Raw genomic sequence first — 20,832 nt, 5'->3', positions numbered from 1 at the left:
AGGATCACAGTCTTACTGTACAGACAAGTGACTTGAATATTTGTCATTACTAATGGGGAAAATTTAGGTTATAAAAAAAAGTATCATCAAGTACACCTTTACGCATGTCTATACTATGATTTAAATTAAAAGTCTTAAGCATTCTCCTACATACTCCACTTTCAACCTAAATGGAATATCGCTGCCAGTATACAAACCTTAGGGAGGGCACTTCTAATCTAGTTAGTATAACTATGCTATAGGACAGCTATCTTACAAAGGAGATTAAGTTCAGATGTTTAGAAACTTTAACAATAAGAGAAAGTTAGAAACCCTAAGCAACTACTCGTATTTAACTATAATTACCTTTTCGAGAGCATTAGACTAAACTCCGGTACTTTCTATGGTCATTGTATTAAAAGAAAGTTCTACCACACCTAAAGGATAAGGCATAGCCATCTACTAATTGGCATATTTGTTTATTTGTCTCAGTTTGTGAAAACGTCCTTATTTGTGTAAGCAGCAAAACAAACTTCAGCTGAATGATTGCTATATGCGAAAGGACTGAAGGCAATTGCCTCTGCAGTGAACTTTACAGTTCTCAACAGCACACACGCAACATGCTATCTGAAAAAAGTTACTAACTGAACTACATGTATTAAATACTGAAAAAAGTTTTACATTTTTTATTATAATTTATTTTATTTAACAATCTAAGAAGTTTGCAGCCATCAGAAGTTCCAGTGCAATTTCAGGTGCAATTGGGAATTCAGGAATCTCCGTAGAGCTGTTAGTATAGCGGACCTTGTAGGTGAAATACATGCATACTTTGGATAGGACATGGGATGGGATCTCTCTAAAATTCACCTCATTCGTTTCATTTTCTGCAAACTGTCCTGCAGAAAATAAAAAACAAAAACAAGACACCAAACCACAAGTCAGAATCTCAATTCACTGCAAAATGAAATGCTTTACCATACTAAACCAACACATTCTAAATAGACTTGTGTAAGTCCCATATTCCTGGGCATTAGAGTCTTCAGTGTAAAGCAGGATGTGCCACCTTCACAACCCTCAAGAATATTAAGACCCCTAGGAACTTCTACTTCTAACCCTTCTAACTACAAAGCAGAGCTATTTACTGATGTCTATGCATATTTGTGTAGAACTATCTGCATGCACTGAAGCCAATCCGGATTGAATTCTAGTACAGGAACAGTAGGAAGCAACAGAAGAAATGTTAGCGTATTGGCAATGTCACAGTACTGAAATAGAGAACACTTGCACATCAGTGAAATTATAACCTACTGAACTAGACAGCAAGAGTACTTTTCCTTGTGAACCCATTTATCTTGCTGGTTTTTATAGAAAATATTCTTGAATGCCGACTCCTTTACGGAGTCAGTTCTCTAGCCCTCTAAGCAGGCTACTTCGCCTTTTATTCCTTCACGTTGTTTGCGGAACAAATTCAGAACAAGTTTTGTAACTACTCTTCCTCTTACGTGTCTGGGAGGCTGACATGGAGAGGATCAGACACAACAGACCTGCTACATATTTTCAGATGCAACCATTACAATGACATTTAGCAGAACATTAAGCGAAGAATTTTAATTGCTCAGTTTGCCCACCTATTACTAAGTAATTTAAAAATATATTAAGCAAATAGATCTCTCCAGTAATCCCCCTCACCAGAATCTAAAAAAGAATATAAGAATGACCGTATTCAGACCAGAGCTCCACGTAGCCTACTGCCTACCACTCAAGTGGCCACAGGTAAACATACGGAATGAGGGTACAGAAGAGGGAAAGCACACGTTAATTTCTCCCTGTTCTCTCCTCCACCCTTTTGGTCTTCAAGAATTAGTTCAGACAGGTTTCTTAAACCAGAGGTAGTCTCATATATATTCAGTAACACATGAGGTCTTTCCATTCTGTAAGTTTATCTACCTTCCCCTCAAACGTAAGCTAACTTTTGTCATTAAGCTCAGAAACTCCTTGCGATAGGGCCTTGTGAACATGTTGTGGCCTAAACCCCAGTAGGCAGCTACGCACCACGCAGCCACTCATTTCCCCCTGCAGTGGACCAGGGAAGAGGAAAGGAAGAGTAAAAAGCAAGAAAACTCGTGGGTTGAGATAAAAAAATTGTTTAATAAGTGAAATACAAGGGGAAGAAGAGAAAGGAAGCAAAACTGATGCAAAGGTAATCACTCACCACCTCCTATGGGTCAACAGATGCCCAGCCAGGTCCCAAGCAAAAGATGGCTAACCTCCCTAACCCCCTCCTCTCCCTTTTTTACTTCTGAGCATGATGTTATATGGCATGCAATATTTATATATAAATATCTTTGGTTAGTTTGGGTCATCTGCCTGGTTGTGTTCCCTCCCAGCCTCTTGCACACCCCGCTGTCTATTCATTGGGTGGGGCGAAGAGCGAGAAACAGAGAAGGCCTGGACACTGTGCAAACACTGTTCAGCAATAGCTAAAACATTGATGTATCATGGGCATTGTTTGGGTCACAAATCTAAAACACAGAACCATACGACCTGCTATGAAGAAAATTAACTCCCTACCAGCCAGACCCAGTACAGAATACTAAAAGTTCCACCATGGAGGTGGCAATGAAGAACTACCAACTCTTGTTTGTTTTGAACTTGACAGCTACACGTTTCATGTAATACCCCCAAGTTCTCATACCAAGGGAAACTAGTAGTAATGACACCGTAAGATCTCTTAACTGTCCAAAAGCAGACAGAGTCCAATTATATGTCTGGTAGCACAATACCCCACTGAGTGTTCCACTGGAAACAGGAACTAGGCAGGATCAGGAAAAGTTATAATTTATTCCAACTTTCACTCACTGCGTGATATAAATTCAAACTGTCCAAAATTGAAAACAAAGGATGTGAAGGTACTAAATCTTTTGTACCTACCTGGTCCACTCAACATAGCTTTTATTGTTCCTGATGTTAATGCATGCTCTCTTTTTACAATGAACTCATGGCCATCGGAGGATATTAACTTCACATACATAGCATCTGGGCCCTCACACCCACCGTACGTTTTCTCTTCTCCATCTATAATGGAAAACAGATTAACAGTTTCAAAACACGACAACCGATTCACATCACTAAGAATGCAAGTCTTTTCTATGACTATGTTTGCAGACTGAAGAACCCAATACAACCAGAAACAAGGCAGAATCATTTTGCATATTTGAAGATGACTTCTCTGAAGCGCTCAGCAATCTGTTTTAAAGTAAGAATTTTTGCAAAAGTAGGAATTTTTTTATTAATCTCTCTCCTCTCTCATTTCTCCATCACCAAATTCTGACATGATTTCTAAAATCTATGTAGGGATGAAATTTTCCTTCAGACATTCTCAAGTGAATTGAACATGCTACTGCTTCCCTCCAGAAGGCTATTGCCATGTTTATCGTATTAGTACTTACTAAAAGTTACCTAAATATATATCTAATATTTAAAAATACAGACTGCAAGGAAAAAAGCGCTTCCTGAAGCACAGGTAAGAATAAAAGTAGTCAGTATTCCTGTACTGAAGAAATGACATGAAGTAAGATTCATCCTCCCCCACTGCCCAGCCAGACCCAGAACCATACAGTGTTAGTGCACACCCATGTTGGGACCTTTGGTGGAAAACAGGGAAAGTGCAACAACACTAAAAGCAAGGAAATTTGGAAATTCTCCCCACAGCAGTTTTGACTGTGCTTTTTCTGTTTCCCTTCTCCCTCACTATACACCCATTCTCTACTTTGATTCCCTAGAAGCCCTTATCCCCCTCCCCTTTTTGTTCGTTCATTTATTCTCTCCTAACAGCGCTATCTTTAAGAGTTGCAAAAACAACATTACTGTTGCCACCACCGCACTGTTCACTCGGTGCAGTCTTAACAGTTTCGCCATCTTGCACCTGTCTTGCCTATTTAGGCAGCACGCTCTCTGGGCTAGGAACCACCGACTACTTCGTGCCCGTATAGTGCTCAGTACTATAGGACACCATCACAGGAGACTGTCTCTGTAGTTGGTCTTTATATGTTCCTGTAAACTCTTAAGTAATAAAGACTGCAGTAACATTAAAATATTTTTGAAGAAATGAGTGTAAAAAAACCCCACCCCACTAAATATACAAATACTATCAAATTCAAACGGGAAAGTTAACTTCTTTCAAATATTGTGTTTTCTAAGGGACTAATATAGCAAGTATTGCTAGAATGCCATTAAAAAATACTTGAATTTGACACTGCACATAAAATTTGATTTTCAGAACAGTATTAATCTTGACAGAAAGTTAAAAATTAAAGTCCTGGAAGTTCTTCCAGCCTGGAAAAATATAACAGAAGAGATCTGTTTGCTTCTAGAAAAGTAATGCACTGCCAGTATTTCGTGATTGTATGCAGAAGTACGGAACAGAAACCAGATATAGACTACAAACTTGACATTTGAAAGTTAGTGTTGTTTCTCCTCCTGATAAAACAAAGAATAGAAATTATATTAATTATATTAAGTACCTTGCATTCTATCTAGTGTTATAGCAAATATAACATTCTCCCAATCAGTTAAATTGCTTTGTGAATTTGAAGTTGAAATTGAATTACCATGTAGTTATTGCCAATTTTAATAAAGTGCCAAACATGCTAAAATACATTCAGAAAAAGTATAGATAAAACCTGAACCTGTCCAATCATGTTTCATTAACCAGTCATTTGTAGAGGCAGATATGACAGTTTCAGACATTTAGTCAGATCACACACGCACACAATGTAATTTATCAGAAATCAGTCCTTATTATGATCTCTTAGCCAGAATTCAACAGGCTGACTTTAGTTAACTAACAAACAAGTATTTAAAACAGTACATAGTGAAATTTTCTTGTCCACTATCTAGAAGTTTAGTGCTATAAAAGCCTAAAGGCATCCTATTTTAGCATGTACATTTTCAGCACTATGCATATTAAGCAAGTGAAATTTATTGTTAGATAGATGCACTCTGAACAAGTCCTTCGACAAATGAACAATCACTTGAGAAAATCCTCCTAAAACACATTTGTAGGAAGTTCCATTAACTTTTGAGGCTACAAGAAAAACAGTGACAAGATCAACATTGAAAGTCTTACAATCCACCTCCTCTACCAATGCAAGACAGAAAATGGTTCACATTATAGGAAATAAAAAAAACCCTCTAAGATGATGAACTTACCCATTCTCTTCTTATAAAAAAAAATTGTTTCTTTTCAACAGCAGCTTTTGCAATAGGAGCGTCTGAAAAAACACAAGTGGCAATATTTTCAGTCAGTAGTACAATTTCTTAAGTCAGCTTTAGTAATCAGCCTTATGTTATCATAAACACTCTTCAGAAAATAATATGATGATTCACAGCATGCAATGTTGATAAGCATTACGTTTTGAAAACGTTTAAGTTTTGAAAGTTATCTTTGCTGTCCAGAGATCCCTACCATATGCAAGAATCTCTAAATTTTAGCTTACTTTGTAAAGAAGTTGTTCCTCTAAGCTTTTTAAAGACCCCTGACTATAAAGCCAGAGTTACTTCAAGAGCCTTACAATTTTTACCACTAAAGACACCATCCATGCAATGGTACTGGGGAGGTAAAGAAAGCAAGTTTTGCCATACTACAAAAGACGCTTAAGAGACTGCACGGCTTGTCTATAGAAAAAAAAAAAAAAGTCAGAGAACAGTTCGCTTTGCTGTGAATAGGGCAGTGGTTGTCCTGCCATTCAGAGGGACGTTGACAAGCTGGAGAAAGGGGCCAACAGGAAGCTTATGAAGTTCATCAAAGGGAAATGCAAACCCGTGCACCTTGGGAAGAATTACCCCAGGCACCAGTGCCGACTGGAGGCCGACCAGCTGGAAAGCAGCTTTGTGGAGAGAGAGACCTGGGGGTGCTGGTGGACACCAAGTTGAACATAAGCCAGAAACAGGCCCTTGCAGCAAAGGCGTCCAACAGCACCCTGGGCTGTATTAGGAGGAGTGTTACCAGCAAGTTGAGGCAGGTGATCCTGCCCCTCCACTCAGCACTAGTGGGACACATCTGGATTGCTGGGTCCAGCGCTGGGCTCCCCAATATATGCCAGACTGAACTGAGTCCTGCAAAGGGCCACAAAGATGACCGAGGGATTGGAGCACCTGTCATATGAGGAGAGGCTGAGAGAACTGGGGTTCTTTAGGCTGGAGAAGAGAAGGCTCAGGGATCAGTCTAATCAGTGTGCACTAAATACCTGGCCTCCAACTTGTCCTTCCCAGAAGACTGACAGTTCCTGATACAACCACCAATGTCACCTAGATAATCTACTTCAGACATTTAGTGTAGGTATTCACATGGTAAGTTAACCAGGAGCATCCATAGCATATGAATTGACATCGAGCTTGCTGCATATGTATTTCACCATGTAAATGAATCCAAAGAGTTAGAGAAATTGAAGCACTTATTTGCAAAACAAATCTGGTATGTTCAGATACAACATATATTTCTTTACGCTGAACTGCATCTCTGCTGTGGAAAAGAAAACTTTAGAAGAGCAATTCCACCCACCCACCTGCTGTCCTAAAATTCCTTTCACATCAACAGCTACTCTCCAAACATTAACCCAGTACAAATCAATGAACTACTGTTGTGTGCCCACAGGTTCAGGAAAACAGCACCAGTGATTCTGCGTGGTTTCCCAGCCGATATCCAGGGTCGGAGGCAGCAAAGAGACTGTTAAGAATTCTGACAATCCATGTTGTTGCTTCAAAAAGCAATGAGCAACAGCAGAGGCATGAACTGCGGTTAATCACTAGAGAAGGACCCCAGAGTGGGAGGTGTGAAAAAACAGAGTAGAGACCACTCCCCCCATTCCCTCCCTCCTATGTTTCTGGTAAAAGCTTAGCAAAAAACATAAGCAAGTTGAGGAGGAAGCTGCAAGATTTAGAGGAAGTTTTACAGAGATCTCTGCATCTCTTCAGAAGACGCAGCTCTTTTGTTATTGCTGGTAGCTTCACTCCTCAACAGAACTTTGGTGCTGATTTGTTCCATCTCCCTTTTTTCTTAACTACAAATATGAAATAGTCTGAATGTTTCCTCGAGCTTTCACAAGAGGGCACTTTGTTATGTACACCTTATCAAACTACACATGCATAAACAATAGTTTTTAGCTGTCTGTGGAGAACTGAGCAAAAAGCATCCTCTACTTACATTGTTTTTGTTGTCTTTGAAAATTACCCTGACTACAGAAATAGCTTGTAAAATATTTTCCTTCCCCACTGGTATAAAGAACATCTTCACCTGTACTCTTGCAGGTGAAAGGTTCCTGAATATAAGGCACATTCAAGAATGCCTTTTGAGAGTTAATTTGTGTACGCTGTCATAGAGGTACCTTAACATTGAGTGTTAAATGCCTTCGCCATTTTCAATAATTCCAGGAACTCATCCAAGCAAATTACATCTGGGTGCTGGAACAGCTGTGGCACAAAACTGATGGGATCTTTCACCCTATTTCAACAGTTTTTTAAAATGGAAATCAAGCATCATATTGGAGAGTATCTGTTGCTCAGGAACTGAAGGGATACCTTACATTATTACTTCTGCTTCACAGAAGAGAATCACTTGTGCTACCTCTTTCTCTAGCCACAAAAGCCTTCCCAACACTCCAAGAGAGTAGTGAAACCGCTTATGATTTATAAATAATAATGATTAAAAAAAAAAACACAGAAGAAGCGATACCATTTTGTGGAGGTACGGGTGACGATAAAATGTGCCTTGGTTTCCAATACAAATAATGCCACTAGATACAGGAATAAAGACAGGCTAGTTAGTGGGAATGCAAATGTATTAACACCTTCCAAGGTAAAAGCATAACTTGAGGGGGCCAATACATTGAAGCTGGGGAACTGAAAAAATGTCTACACCAAAACATTAGAGCTGTCCCCAAAAAACTGCAACGAGCATTTTAATAAAATCAAATTAAATGTGCCATTATATGATTAGAGAGGGAAAAAAAATACACTAGTTAACACTTAAAGAAGAAAAAAAATTATCAGGCTCAGTGGTCTGAATCCAATTGTATTAAAATGGAAAACAGGATAAAAATGCAGTAAGCGTTAGCAGATTTAGGACATGCTGGACTAATCCAATACCTAAAAAATGAATCAGTCATTTCCTTGAAAAAAGGAAACGCAAACAAAATGGAATCTGGACTCAGTAAATTATCTGAGGTTAAATGTGATAAGAGGGTAATCTTAAAACAAGAAATAAACTTTCTACAAGAATACAGTATGATGTTGCAAACATGGAACAATTGGACTAGAAAAGAAATACTAGTTCCTCCAAAAATTATATTGAACTTTTTTCTTTTAACAATGCTGCCAGAAAAGAATAGGTAGATTTAGGTGAGACAAGTGGAAAGCACTGCAACAAAGGGGAATGGAGTATCATACACACAAGTGACCAGTCTTGAAAAATGGCATACTGGAAGCCACATGAAATAAAATCTGTGAAATGCAAGATTCCTGCACATAAGGACCGATACAAGCTTCTTTCATGTAGTCATGGCTTGTTATTTGGGAGTATAGTCATTCTGTGATCAACTATAAACTGATGGAGCTCTGTAGGGAGGAAAAAAAGGGAAAAAAGAGGAAAATGCACATCAGGGATTTCTTTGCAATGAAGACAGGGAAATATGAACATCGTTGCACATGAGCAACAACTTGTCTGGAATAACATACACAATTCTGAATTCCTGTTTTCAAGAAAAAGAAGTTCTAATTACAAGAACTACAGAAAGGAGCTACTGATATGACCAAAGAGCCTGTTGCATACAAGAAAAATTAGTCTTGCTTACTCAGCTTAGCAAAATAAAACTTGAATGAAGATAAATATAACAATTCATTATAAAAGGGTAAACATCAAAGAGGGAGAAGTATGCCAACATTATTCCTCAGTTTAAGTCCAACAAATGAACATAAACTAAAAAAAGAATAAAATTTATACTGAGAAGAGAGAAGGAAAGAAAAAAAAAAAAAGAAAGTTGGGAAACCTGAAAAACCCAAAAAAGCAATAACAACTTATTAGCATCTATTGTTTCCTCTTCTGGATCAAGAAGTGTTCAATGTGTCATGACGCTTTATGAAGATTAGAATATACTACAGTTCAAAATTATTATTTTGTGAAAACCATCTTCTTCCCAACAACTACACTCAAGTTATCTGAGACAGTATTAACATGATCTTGTGCAAGCCACAGTCTATTTTTTCAGTCGTCTTACTGGTTCATAAGTTTACGGAAAAATAAATGGGTACAGCAGACGAAATACACTGCAAAATTGGCAGAGAAAACATGCAATATTTGATTTATTTTTTATAAAAATCTTGCTTTGTTATTTAGCATCCCCCAAAACCAGGAAAAAAAATGCACATAGAAAAGAAATTAGACAGATGAAGGATGTAGAAATCCCTGCCACACACAAGTTATTGCTTGTGCATACAGTAAAAGGAGTGTAGAGGGAAATTTTCTGCACAGAAATATATTTTTTTAAATTGACAGGTGTGTGCCTTTACATATTAAATAATAGGTTAGAAACAGGAAAATCAAGTGACCTGGTATTTTCTCTTACCAGAAATTATTTTCTTACAGTGTATTTTCCAATACAGTGTTTATTGCAAAACATGTCACTATATTTTCCTCCTGTATAATGAAAACAATATAAATGACAACATTTGCCAAGACAACATGATGAAAGAGACTTGGCGAGATTTCTGAAGATGCCTGGTAACTACCTATATTTTAATTACTTTTCCACATTTTATAGCTGCCCCTCATCTGACTTCACCAAGACCACAACAACGCAGCAGTAGGGAAGAGAACAATCCAAGTTTTCTGAACACTCAAACATTTGCCTTTTTTATTATATATTTCTGACCTGACTATTTCAGACTCCTGCAAAGAACCGCTGATTTTTGTTGAAGAACATTTGCAATTCTATCTCCCCTTCAAGAAGCTTATGTGGCATTACCAATTAAGTAGCTCAGCTGCCTGCCTTTAATCTCAAAAAAGAACATATATTAGGTATTATTGTTCCTCTGCCTTGCCTCCTTAAAAAAAAAAAAAAAAAAAAGATGAGCAAAAAACTGCATTCATTGAGAGAAAGATTACATAAACAGGATATGCCACTTTTTAATCAATAAGGAAGAATACAGTACGACTAAAACCAGTGTATTTGGCACAGATACTTTCCAACCAGTCTAAAAAGGAAGCTCTTGCTGTAGAAAACATAAAATTCTTGTTAGATATTAGAGAACTGAAAATTTTCACAAGTTGCTAGAATATGTATACCTACAAGGTCGAATATAGCAAGGTATCATAAAACATGGTAATTAACCCACACAAGGCAAGTGTTCTTGTTAGCATACTTAAACATCTTATTCTTGTCCTTACAACTCTAAGACTACTATGGTATAGTGAGTTTAGTTTGACCTCTTTCCTGCTTCTCTTGAGCATCAAATGCAAGGAAAAAAAACAAAGCACATCCATGAACTTCCCACCTCACTCCCAAAGCTGCATGCTCAACTCCCAAGCTTCCCAGAATTTCCAGAATATCATTTCCTTGTATATCTTGTATGTCAATGAGACCGGAATACACTTGAAGGACATACGCAAATGTAACTGAACACATGCAACCCCTGTACAGATTCCAGAACCCCATTGCTTTATTCTGGTTAGCACAAGAAAATTAAATCTACACAAACATTTCAAGCACTCAGGTTCTTTGATCTCACAGAAAACTCTTTAAAAACTCAAGATTCTGGTCTAAGGAAACTCAAATGGCTTCCAACTCATTAGCTGCGCAATGCATACACGGCTTTTCTATGCTTCAGCTGGTGACATTTCTGTATTCTACACTATCAATTTTTGGAAAATGTGGGGCAAATAACATAAATGCTTTCACAATTCCTAGGTCAGTTTAGAAGCGAAATGTGACATTTTCTGGGTGTCATTTGTATATTAGTAAAGTTCATCAGTAAACAAAGGCTGTTGTGTGTTAAAACAGTAGCCTCCTACTGTTTAATCCTAAATTCTAGTCCTATTCTTGATCCTATATACTAACTTGTTTAAAAATACTGCTCTTCAGTTTAATATTCATTGTTCAGTACACATCAAAAATAATTAATGTAAATAAGGATTGAAGCATATTTAGAAAAAACATGACGGAAAACTGGTACGGCGTGATTTCCGAATCAGCTGATTCACTATTCCATACTCACAGGCACTAAAACTCAAACATTCAGGGGCAAACTGAAGTGTGACAGGAAGGCATACTACAGGTGAATGCTAGTTAAGATAAACAGGAGATGAGGTAGGGTAGGATACTGTGCATGGAGTATCAAAGATCTCACATATGAGATGTTCTTTTTCTATCCAAGGAAAAACTTTCCTTTTTGGTAATTGCCAAGAGACTTTAAAAAAAAAAAAAAGGGCAGGGGGGTGTTACTGTTTTCTTCCTAACATACAATAAAAGCCCTGTACTGTACACATTTTGCCATTAGGGGAAAAAAAAGCTGCTAGCATATTGCAAAATTTTATAGGGCATGGATTTCTGCCCTTTTGTTACAAGCATTCATCAAAAACTACTGTTATACAAACTGCCCCATAATGAAGATAATTAAATTCTGAACCCTTCTAGATGCAAGAGAACTTGTCAAAATACATCAAAATTCTTTTATTTTAATCTGACAAAATCCATACTTTTATGACAAAACTTTAGGGCTTCTTGTAATATACCCTGAGAATTGCAAAAACACAGTAAAATATCTGAAGCTACATCTACTTTTGAAAGATATTAATTTGTCCCCACACAAAACATAAGGGACAGAAGCATGAACACAAATGTATCAGAAAAAGAAATAGGAAGGTGGGAGATAGAACAAGGTACCTCAGAGAATCAACTGGATCTCCTTACTGTACCAATATTAAGTCTCACATTAAGACTACATGAAACTACCTAAATCTGTTCATCACCCATTCTAATATAAAGAAATAAATCGCAAATGACTTTTCTCTGATACAACAAGAAAAAAATTAAACACTGAGGTATTGAAAGTTTCTAAAGATTGTCTTAAAGCTCCAATGTTAATGGAATATGCTAGTGAAAATTTTATTTACATAACAAACACATTAAAAGGCTGATCTCAAGGTATAAGGTGTGCGCTACCTGTGCAAAGATGGTAGCCAGTTTTTCTGTATTACAGAAAAACTAATTAACACTTACTCCCCTTCTAAGTAACTCTTTGGTTAATAAACATTATTTCTATCCCAACAATATTTTTTGTCCTTAGTATAGCAAAAGAAGGAAATTGGAGCACAGAAGGGATTATTCAGAAATAAGGGCACAAAGTGGTTTTTAGACTAAAGGTGCCTCACTGGTCTATTTATCTATGTTTTTCTGGCTGGCTTCCAAATTGAACTTTTGCAAGTGATCTTCAGCAAACCCAAGTAAACAAATGGCCTATGACTATCTAAGTCTCTCTACAGTGCAAGGCTTAACTCATAATCTACGATACTAAGCACCTTTAATAAAGTTCCTGCACATAGTATTACACGCTGTAAGCTTAAACTGGGCCTCAAGGTTAACTGCTTAACACCCCTTTTCCTTTTCACACATATATTTGAAGACATCAATAATTTACCAATGCTCAGGTTCCCTTACATTAAAGAAGAATCTCCCTCTGGGGAACACATGGTACTAAAAAGCTCGTTTTTCTTACTACATGTAACTGTATCACCCTTTTCCGTCAACCTTGCTTTGCTTATTTTCGTCGACCATTACAGCTAACGCACTTTAACCAGCACTTCTCACCTTGGTAAAACAACCCCTGGGGGTGCATCCTAAATTCTTTCGGCCTTAGTTTTTCCCCTCTCTCTAGGGCCTGGCGTAGGAAGAGGGTGGACGTCATTTGTGGCGGAAAAAGTTTAAGAGCGATATTTAATTAACACACCGTTCCGGAAAGCCCCTTTCCCGGCGGCGCCTGGATTTCACGGAGCCGCTTCACTCCCGCACGCAGACGAGAGAAACGCGCCCTCCGCCGCCGTCCCGGCGAGGGAACCCCGACTTGGCACCGCACCCCTCCGCACGCCCCGCGACAGCTCCCCCGGCCGCTCCAAGCCTCTCCGCTCCGCGGCCCGGCTCCCGTCCAACCCCCCCACCCCACCTCTGGGAGCGGGGCGAGCGCGGCGCGGAGGGCGAGGCCCGCTCCCCTCCGAGGGGCAGGCCCCGGGGGCTCCCCCTTCCCCGTTTTCCGCCCGCCTCGTCCCCCCACCCCGGAGGGCGTCGGTGGCGTAGCCTCCCCTTCCCCAGCGAAGCCAGCCCCCGCCGCCCCCGCGGCCACTCACTCGTCAGCGCCGCTCCCTCCGCCCCGCTCGCAGGGCCCCCGCGGTGTCGGGCCAGCTGCCTCCCAAGAACTTCCGGCAAGGTCACAGGTCACTTCCGGCCCGCGGCGAGCACCCCCCCCGCGCCCTGCCCGTGGAAGGCCTGCGGCGCCCGGCTCCGGCATGCTGTGCGGCGGGGAGCGGTGCATGCTGGGGCGCGTAGTTCCGGGGGGGGCAGGTACCGGTCCGCCATGTTAGGATCGGCGCGGGGAGGCGTTGAGACGGGGTTGCCCGGGTGGCCGTTCCTGCCTCGGGGCTGGCGGCTGCCGGGGTGTCCGAGGGGCGGCCTTCCCGGGCCGCGGCCGGGGCACGCAACGTCCGAAACTCACTGAACGCGGGTCCTAATTAGAATCATAGAATCGTTAAGGTTGGAAAAGGCCTTTAAGATCATCAAGTCCAGCCGTTAACCCAGCGCTGCCAAGTCCACCACTAAACCAGGCCCCTAAGCACCACATCTTTTAAACACCACCTCTTTTAAATACCTCCAGGGATGGAGACTCAACCACTTCCCTGGGCAGCCTGTTCCAATGCTTGACCACCCTCTCGGTGAAGAAGTTTTTCCTAATATCCAACCTAAACCTCCCCTGGCACAACTTGAGGCCGTTTCCTCTCATCCTATTGCTTGTTACTTGGGAGAAGAGACCGACCCCCACCTCGCTACAGCCTCCTTTCAGGTAGTTGTAAAGAGCAATAAGGTCTCCCCTCAGCCTCCTCTTCTCCAGGCTAAACAACCCCAGCTCCCTCAGCTGCTCCTCATAAGACTTGTGCTCCAGACCCTTCACCAGCTTCGCTGCCCTCCTCTGGACACACTCCAGCACCTCAATGTCCTTCTTGTAGTGAGGGGCCCAAAACTGAACACAGTACTCGAGGTGCGGCCTCACCAGTGCTGAGTACAGGGGCACTATCACCTCCCTGGTCCTGCTGGCCACACTGTTCCTGATCCAAGCCAGGATGCCATTGGCCCTCTTGGCCACCTGGGCACACTGCTGGCTCATGTTCAGCCGGCTGTCAACAAACACCCCCAGGTCCTTTTCTGCCAGGCAGCTCTCCAGCCACTCTTTCCCAAGCCTGTAGCATTGCATGGGGTTGTTGTGCCCCAAGTGCAGGACCCAGCACTGAGCCGTGTTGAATCTCATGCAGTTGGCCTCGACCCAAGGATCCAGCCTGTCCAGGTCCCTCTGCAGGGCCTTCCTGCCCTCCAGCAGATCGACACTCCCGCCCAACTTGGTGTCGCCTGCAAACTTACTGAGGGTGCACTTGATCCCCTCATCCAGATCATCGATAAAGATATGAAACAGAACTGGCCCCAATACTGAGCCCTGGGGAATACTCTCGGTCTCGCCCCCGCCCGGCTGTCCCCGCGAATGCAATGCCAGTGGCAGCGCTGGGGATCCGCCTAAGGAACCCACACCACGCGCGGGGCCGGGCTGCGGCGGCGGCCTGGCGGGGGCGCGGTGGAGTCGGCGGACCCTTCCTGCCGGCGGAACCAAATCGCGGCGCTGCGGGGCGGCGGGGGGCTGCCGCCTGGCGCACCGCTCCGCGCTCTCTCTTCGCCGGCCGCTGCGGGACGCGGCCAGCCATGCTGCTGCTGCGGGCCGCCGGCTGCCGGCGCGCTGCCGCCCCGGCCTCCTCCTCCTCCGCCGCCGCTGCCGCCTGGCTGCGGGGCGCCGCTCACCGCGGGTTCCCGGCCGCCTGCCGCCGCCGGGCCGCCCTGCCCGCCGCCGCGGGGGCCCAGCAGGTTGCGTGGGTGGTGGCGGTGAGGGGATGCGGCCCCGCTCCACGGGGGGCGGGGGGAGGCGGCAGCGCTCGGATTCGCCGCTTTTTCCTTGCGAAAAAAGCGAATCTAAGGAGGGAAGGGAGGCTCCACTCAGGGCGTAGCTGAGATCAAGCGGAGACCTGGCAAGCGCGGGGGCTGTGAATGTCTGCCTGCAAAGCCGCGGGTGAAATGATGGCGAGCTTAATATTCCTCAGTGGGGTTGCAAATATTTAATGCGGATTTGGGATATCTAAATGGAAGATTATTAAAGCAGTCAAGCAGTATATTAGCTGGAGTTTGTGGCGTGCTTTGTAGTATCCCCTAACTTTAATCCCTAATTTAAGATGCTGGGAATAGGTTCCGGGCAAGGAGAAACTTAGTGTGTGTATATATACCTGTGTGTGTGTATATATATATATATATAAAGTCTAGATTGGTACTGATGTTTCTTGCCCATGTACTGCTTTCATCTTTCAGGTTACATCTTTTCGAGGAGTGGCTGTTCGCAGCCTCTGCACATCCTCCCCTCATGAACACCCAGAACATGGAAGATTAGTTTATAAAGGAAATTTGGCGAAGGCAGTATTAGGTATGTGATTTGAAGTGACTTGTATTGGTTTTTTTTATTTACTAGTGTTTAATAACTTTAAAATGCAGCATTATAAAAGAGAATGGTCTCCTTTCCAACTCTGCTGAAACCTGGATCCTGTGTACAGCAAAAAAAAATGTGGTGGTGGTGCTTGGTTTCTGCTTCTACACTTAGGTCTGCGGGGAGTTCTGCAGGTACTGTGCATCTCTGTAACCTCTCAGCCTCCTTCTGTTTCTCTTGCAGCCTTCGGAGTGCATTGCCCAACCCAGTAGCAAACAAAGACTAGCTGTAACTGCTATTTACGTTCTGTATGCTTTCAAATGTTACTGAAATGTTTCTGAAGTAGACAGATGCTATGATGAAATGCACTATCTGTAATGAGACTTTGTTGATCTTTGTTTGACCAGTTAATGTTACAAAGACCTAGTGAAAAGTAATCATCTACTGGATGTTTTCTGATAGACATTTTTGAAATGTGTCTTAAAGAAGGAGGAAGTATGCCTTAACATACTTAATTATCACAGCATCTTGGACTACTGGTTCTCATGGTGGCTTAAGGACTGTGGGTGGTCCACAACACTGGCTGCTGTCCCTCAAGCTGCATGCAAGATAGCTGTGGGGTACTTGTGAATACTGAATAACCTAGGGTTTTCAAGTTATATATGGTGGGGGACCAGGCAAGCCTCTTTGTAATGCACACTGAACATCAACGTTAGTTGTTGAGGAAGAGAGAAATTCCCAGTCATATCTGTGATGGCTACCATTATGCGTGTCCGTGACGAGTCAAATTTCTTTTGAAATCAGTTTCCTATCTGGGAAGTGAAAACTTCATAGGTGTGCATAATAGCTAATAACTGACTTCATCATAGAAATAGAGCCAGCTACCAGCTTTGATGAAGCCAACATGAACATATAAACAAACCAGAACAGTGGCAAGAAGACAGGGTTGAAGTTTCAATGGTTTCTTTGTGAGCTTAAAAAAAGGGGGGGAAAGTAGATTTTCAGTAACTTCAGCTGTTCAAGTAATGCCATCAGTATATAGTAGCAGAACATATGTAACTGTAGAGATAATTTTACTCATAAGTATTAACCTTTCTTTTGTTTTGTTTTGTGTAGGTGTGAGGTTTTTCTCTTATTCCACCAGCATATTCAACCTGTTCATGATGCCCTACATCATGCTCAAAACTGGTATTGGATTTGAAAGCCTGTTTATACAAGCTGCCTTTTATGGGTTGATCGGGTTTTTTACATTTGTAACACCGGTTACTTTGCATGTCCTTACAAAAGGCTATGTGATTCGACTCTATTACAAAGATGAAGTGGACACATATACAGCCATTACATACAATGCAATCTTGGCAGAAAAAGCAACTGTTTTCCATCAGAAAGATGTAAAGATTCCAGACATCACCAAGATGTTTACAACATTTTATGCTAAAACAAAATCAATGCTTGTTAATCCTTCACTTTTCCCGAATCCTCAGGATTATAACCATCTCATGGGCTATGACAAATCCTTTTATTTTAACTTAGAGGAGGAGAACGAAGCTGATGAAAGGAAATAATTTGAAGATAATGAATGTCACTATCATTGTTCGTGGTGCAGTGATATACATGTGAAAGAATGTAAAATTCTATTACAATTTCTTAAGTATCAGATAGCTAGAGTTCCCCAAATGCATTTTGGAATGTATAAAAAAACCCCATTTTTTTAAAACTTGTAAACAATGTAAGGGTTTCTTCAGAGCTAATGACACAACATAGTAAAAAAAAAAATGCTTAGATGTGTCTTGGATTTGTTTGTTCTTGGCTTGATTTTTATTGTTAAATATCCAGGAGAACTGTAAAATGCATGGGCTGTGCGGCAATCTCACCATCTCTTTCAAAAGGAACCATTCATAGAAAAAAAAATCAATACTCATTACCTGTCAAGTACATAGTTAAGCTTTTAAGCCTTAAAGATTAATTGTACTTAATCCAAAAAGATCAGGCTTTTTCGTCAATGCTGCTGGCGGTATAAAGGGAGTGGAGATGGCTTTGACTTCCCTTTGTGAGAGCATCAGTAGCCAGGAGGACTCTACAGAAAGCAGACAGGTATTTGCTAGTTCATGTTGCAGCCTCCTAGAGGCCTGCGAGCTTCTGCAGAAGATAGGGAGAATGGCTGTGTTGCAATAATCTCTAGCTACTCACAGCTACTAAATGGTTTCTTAAGCTAGAGTCCCACTCTGAGCAACCCTGGCCCCAGAGGTGGAGAACAAGAAGCCTCTCTTTTGTTGGGCGGGGGGAGACACCTTAGCATAAGATTTGCTCTGCGAATATCCCATTGAAAATGTGCTGTATTTGAAGCAACTTAAAGAAAAATACCAGCAGCTAGTGGTTAAAATGGACTCTGTCAGTATTTATGTAAGGTGGGGAAGCAAAAGGGAGTCTCCTGTAGAGTACTGTTTAGATCTTGTGCCTTTAAAAAACATACCTCTTGATTTTTAGCACTGCAAAGAAAGCTACCTTTAGCTCAAGTAAAAAGAGGATTAGATCTTTTCATGTGACTAGACTGGTTAGTTCTGCACTCTGAGTATGCAGAAATTGGATTTAAATGTTTATATAACTGACAGATACTTGTTTTCAAATCATGAAGGGCCTAAATATTTTGAGACTTAAAAATTACTGAATTAAAAAAAAAAGCAAAATTCAAATTAATCCTTTTGTATTAGCAGTGCCCTTTGTAATAAATAAATCTGATGCTTGCTACTAATTGTCATCTTGATACTGTAAATAAAGAAAAAATAATTATAGCTACCTTTAGAGATGTTTCCAAAGTTCTAGCTGAAAAAATGTGTTTAAATGTCTTCCAAGACTATTATTTCAGTTTACTGTCATAGGATGACACTATAGGTCATATTAAAACATCAGTGTTTTTAAATGTTTTTCTGAGTGTTGAAACTGCTCTAATTGTACTTGCTGAATAATTAAAAGGCAAATCATCCCATCCAGATATTTTTCAGGCAATTCTTTTGTGTTGGCACAGCTATAATTTTAAAAGCCTGATCTAGCCTCATTAAGCCAGTATCACTTAATAGGTAACAATAATGTAAAAAAAATAAAATCCATAAATGATATTGAGGATGTGAGGCCAGTAACAAGCAATTCAGATCATCTGGTTGTACTACTTGTTCTTATTGAAATGATGTTTTACACCTAATTAAAAATAATCTTTCCATTCTTTCTGTGTCTGATGCATTCACTCTCTTCTTGTGCTTGCAGATAAAGATAACTTCATCTTTAAATACCAAATACTGGGAGAACAAGAAATTGAGTTTGCAAGAGAAGGTAAAGGAAAGGCCCCAAAATTATATACTTCTTGAGCAATATCAAAATCCTCAGCCTTTTCTTTTGACTGCAGAAAATTTTCACTGTTATATTTGAGATTTGGCTGATTCTGATTTAAGCAGCAATAGCAAGAGGTTTCCATCCCAGTGGCTAAGTTTCTCAAAAAAAGTATGAAAGTTAAACATTATTTCTTCTCTCTCTCTTCTGGCTTTGAAATGCAAGTTAAGCTAAGAGGTGGCTTTCTGACACATAGATGATCTAAAAAAAAAAATTAAAAATCCAGATTTCTACCAGAAGATAGATGATGATTCTGGCCATGATGTAGTGTCAAATGTATTTTATACTTCCAATCTGCAACTTGAAAATAATGGTAATTCCGTAGCTTTCTTCTAATAGTACCTTTATATTAAAGAAAGGGAAGACCAAACTTACTAGAGATGCACAATATTCTACTTGCTTCTACCTTGGCAAACTCAGTTTGGGAAACAACCAAGTTGTAAACCTTAAAATCATAATACTTGTTATGGTTGCCAAATAAGAATGGCTTTGGCCCCATCCCTGTTAGCGTTTCCACCTCTGTCTGTCCTTGTGTATCATCCCAGGATTCTCAGATTTGGTTTTTTTGCAATTTTTACTTACAGTGTGTACTTAGAATCATAGAATCATTTAGGTTGGAAAAGACCTTTAAGATCATTGAGTCCAACCGTAAACCTAACACTGCCAAGTCCACCACTAAACCATCTCCCTAAGCACCACATCTACGCATCTTCTAAGTACCTCCAGGGATGGAGACTCAACCACTTCTCTGGGCAGCCTGACTACCCTTTCAATGAAGAAATTTTTTCCCAATATCCAATCTAAACCTCCCCTGGCACAGCTTGAGGCCATTTCCTCTTGTCCTATCACTTGTTACTTGGGAGAAGAGACCGACCCCCACCTTGCTACAGCCTCCTTTCAGGTAGTTGTAGAGAGCAATAAGGTCTCCCCTCAGCCTCCTCTTCTCCAGACTAAACAACCCCAGCTCCCTCAGCTGCTCCTCAGAAGACTTGTGCTCCAGACCCTTCACCAACTTCGTTGCCCTTCTTTGGACACGCTCCAGCACCTCAATGCCCTTCTTGTAGTGAGGGGCCCAAAACTGAACACAGTACTCGGGTATACTTGTACATGTGTGACTGGTTTAGAACCCTGGAACTTGTTGAGAGCAGTAGAGACTAGTATTCGCACAACTGTAGTTCGTTCTTCACGTTAGAAACAAAATAGAGGAATGGAAATGTAATCCAAAAAGACTTCTAGATGCATTTCTGTTTTACTTTGAGTTCTGAAGAGTCTGTCTTAATACAGATATTTCGTAGTGCACTGAGTGTATTTTCAAGTGTGAAGCTCTGAAATGTATGGTGTCCTTCTAAGCTAGGAAATGTGCATAAACCAAAACAGGCCCTCTTGCTACTAACAAATCCTGCAAGAGAATTGACTGTAGTGTGAGTGTTTCAGTAAACAGATCGCTAACAAGTAATTCCCAAAGCCTGGTTATGTTAGCTCCACATCCTTCACAATCCCATTAATTTTGTGAACTACTATTTTCTTCTAGTTTATTTTTCTTCAGTTTTATACACTTGGTGAAGAACAGTTCTAATTGCAGATGTATTACTTCCTGCTAACATTTTCATCCCTGGAAGTTGCTGATGTTTCTTTGGGAGTAGGTAAATTGTGTACGACATGGAAGAAACAATTAATTTATAAGACCTAGAGAAT

General features: G+C 40.9%; 2 protein-coding genes across 7 annotated transcripts; one reads left to right on the top strand and one right to left on the bottom strand.

Moving 5' to 3' along the window:
- Positions 1-439: 439 nt before the first annotated feature.
- On the bottom strand, positions 440-13,499 carry ELOC (elongin C). Of its 4 annotated transcripts, XM_087751428.1 has the most exons (5): positions 13,373-13,456; positions 12,840-12,909; positions 5,191-5,252; positions 2,911-3,054; positions 440-875 (listed from the first exon to the last, which is right to left on the bottom strand). In XM_087751428.1, the coding sequence occupies exons 3-5, from the start codon at positions 5,192-5,194 to the stop codon at positions 685-687; spliced, it is 339 nt and encodes a 112-aa protein (XP_087607554.1). In that variant the 5' UTR covers positions 5,195-5,252; positions 12,840-12,909; positions 13,373-13,456; the 3' UTR covers positions 440-684. The 4 variants fall into 4 exon arrangements, with proteins under 4 accessions (XP_087607554.1, XP_087607550.1, XP_087607574.1 ...); XM_087751424.1 differs by lacking the exon at positions 12,840-12,909 and having other exon boundaries at positions 13,373-13,499; XM_087751448.1 differs by lacking the exons at positions 5,191-5,252; positions 12,840-12,909 and having other exon boundaries at positions 13,373-13,445.
- A 1,416-nt stretch (positions 13,500-14,915) lies between these two features.
- On the top strand, positions 14,916-18,973 carry TMEM70 (transmembrane protein 70). 3 transcript variants are annotated; one of them, XM_087751369.1, is made up of 3 exons: positions 14,916-15,164; positions 15,642-15,753; positions 16,870-18,973. In XM_087751369.1, the coding sequence occupies exons 1-3, from the start codon at positions 14,988-14,990 to the stop codon at positions 17,316-17,318; spliced, it is 738 nt and encodes a 245-aa protein (XP_087607495.1). In that variant the 5' UTR covers positions 14,916-14,987; the 3' UTR covers positions 17,319-18,973. The 3 variants fall into 3 exon arrangements, with proteins under 3 accessions (XP_087607495.1, XP_087607505.1, XP_087607516.1); XM_087751379.1 differs by having other exon boundaries at positions 14,917-15,146; XM_087751390.1 differs by having other exon boundaries at positions 15,032-15,359.
- The last annotated feature ends 1,859 nt before the right edge of the window (positions 18,974-20,832 follow it).

The sequence above is a fragment of the Nipponia nippon genome, unplaced genomic scaffold (genome assembly GCF_047370975.1).
Source record: "Nipponia nippon isolate SJK-2023a ecotype South Korea unplaced genomic scaffold, ASM4737097v1 scaffold_1, whole genome shotgun sequence".
Classification (NCBI taxonomy): Eukaryota; Metazoa; Chordata; class Aves; order Pelecaniformes; family Threskiornithidae; genus Nipponia; species Nipponia nippon.
The sequence above is the reverse complement of the archived record's forward strand: the minus strand, read 5'-3'. Positions and strand labels throughout refer to the sequence as shown.

Coding starts and splice junctions, on each gene's coding strand:
- ELOC (XM_087751424.1), bottom strand. Junction 876..2,910: donor AGCTATGTTGAGTGGACCAG/GTAGGTACAAAA, acceptor TATTTTCTGCAG/GACAGTTTGCAGAAAATGAA.
- TMEM70 (XM_087751369.1), top strand. CDS start 14,988: ATGCTGCTGCTGCGGGCCGCCGGCTGCCGGCGCGCTGCCGCCCCGGCC. Junction 15,165..15,641: donor AGGTTGCGTGGGTGGTGGCG/GTGAGGGGATGC, acceptor TTCATCTTTCAG/GTTACATCTTTTCGAGGAGT. Junction 15,754..16,869: donor TTTGGCGAAGGCAGTATTAG/GTATGTGATTTG, acceptor TGTTTTGTGTAG/GTGTGAGGTTTTTCTCTTAT.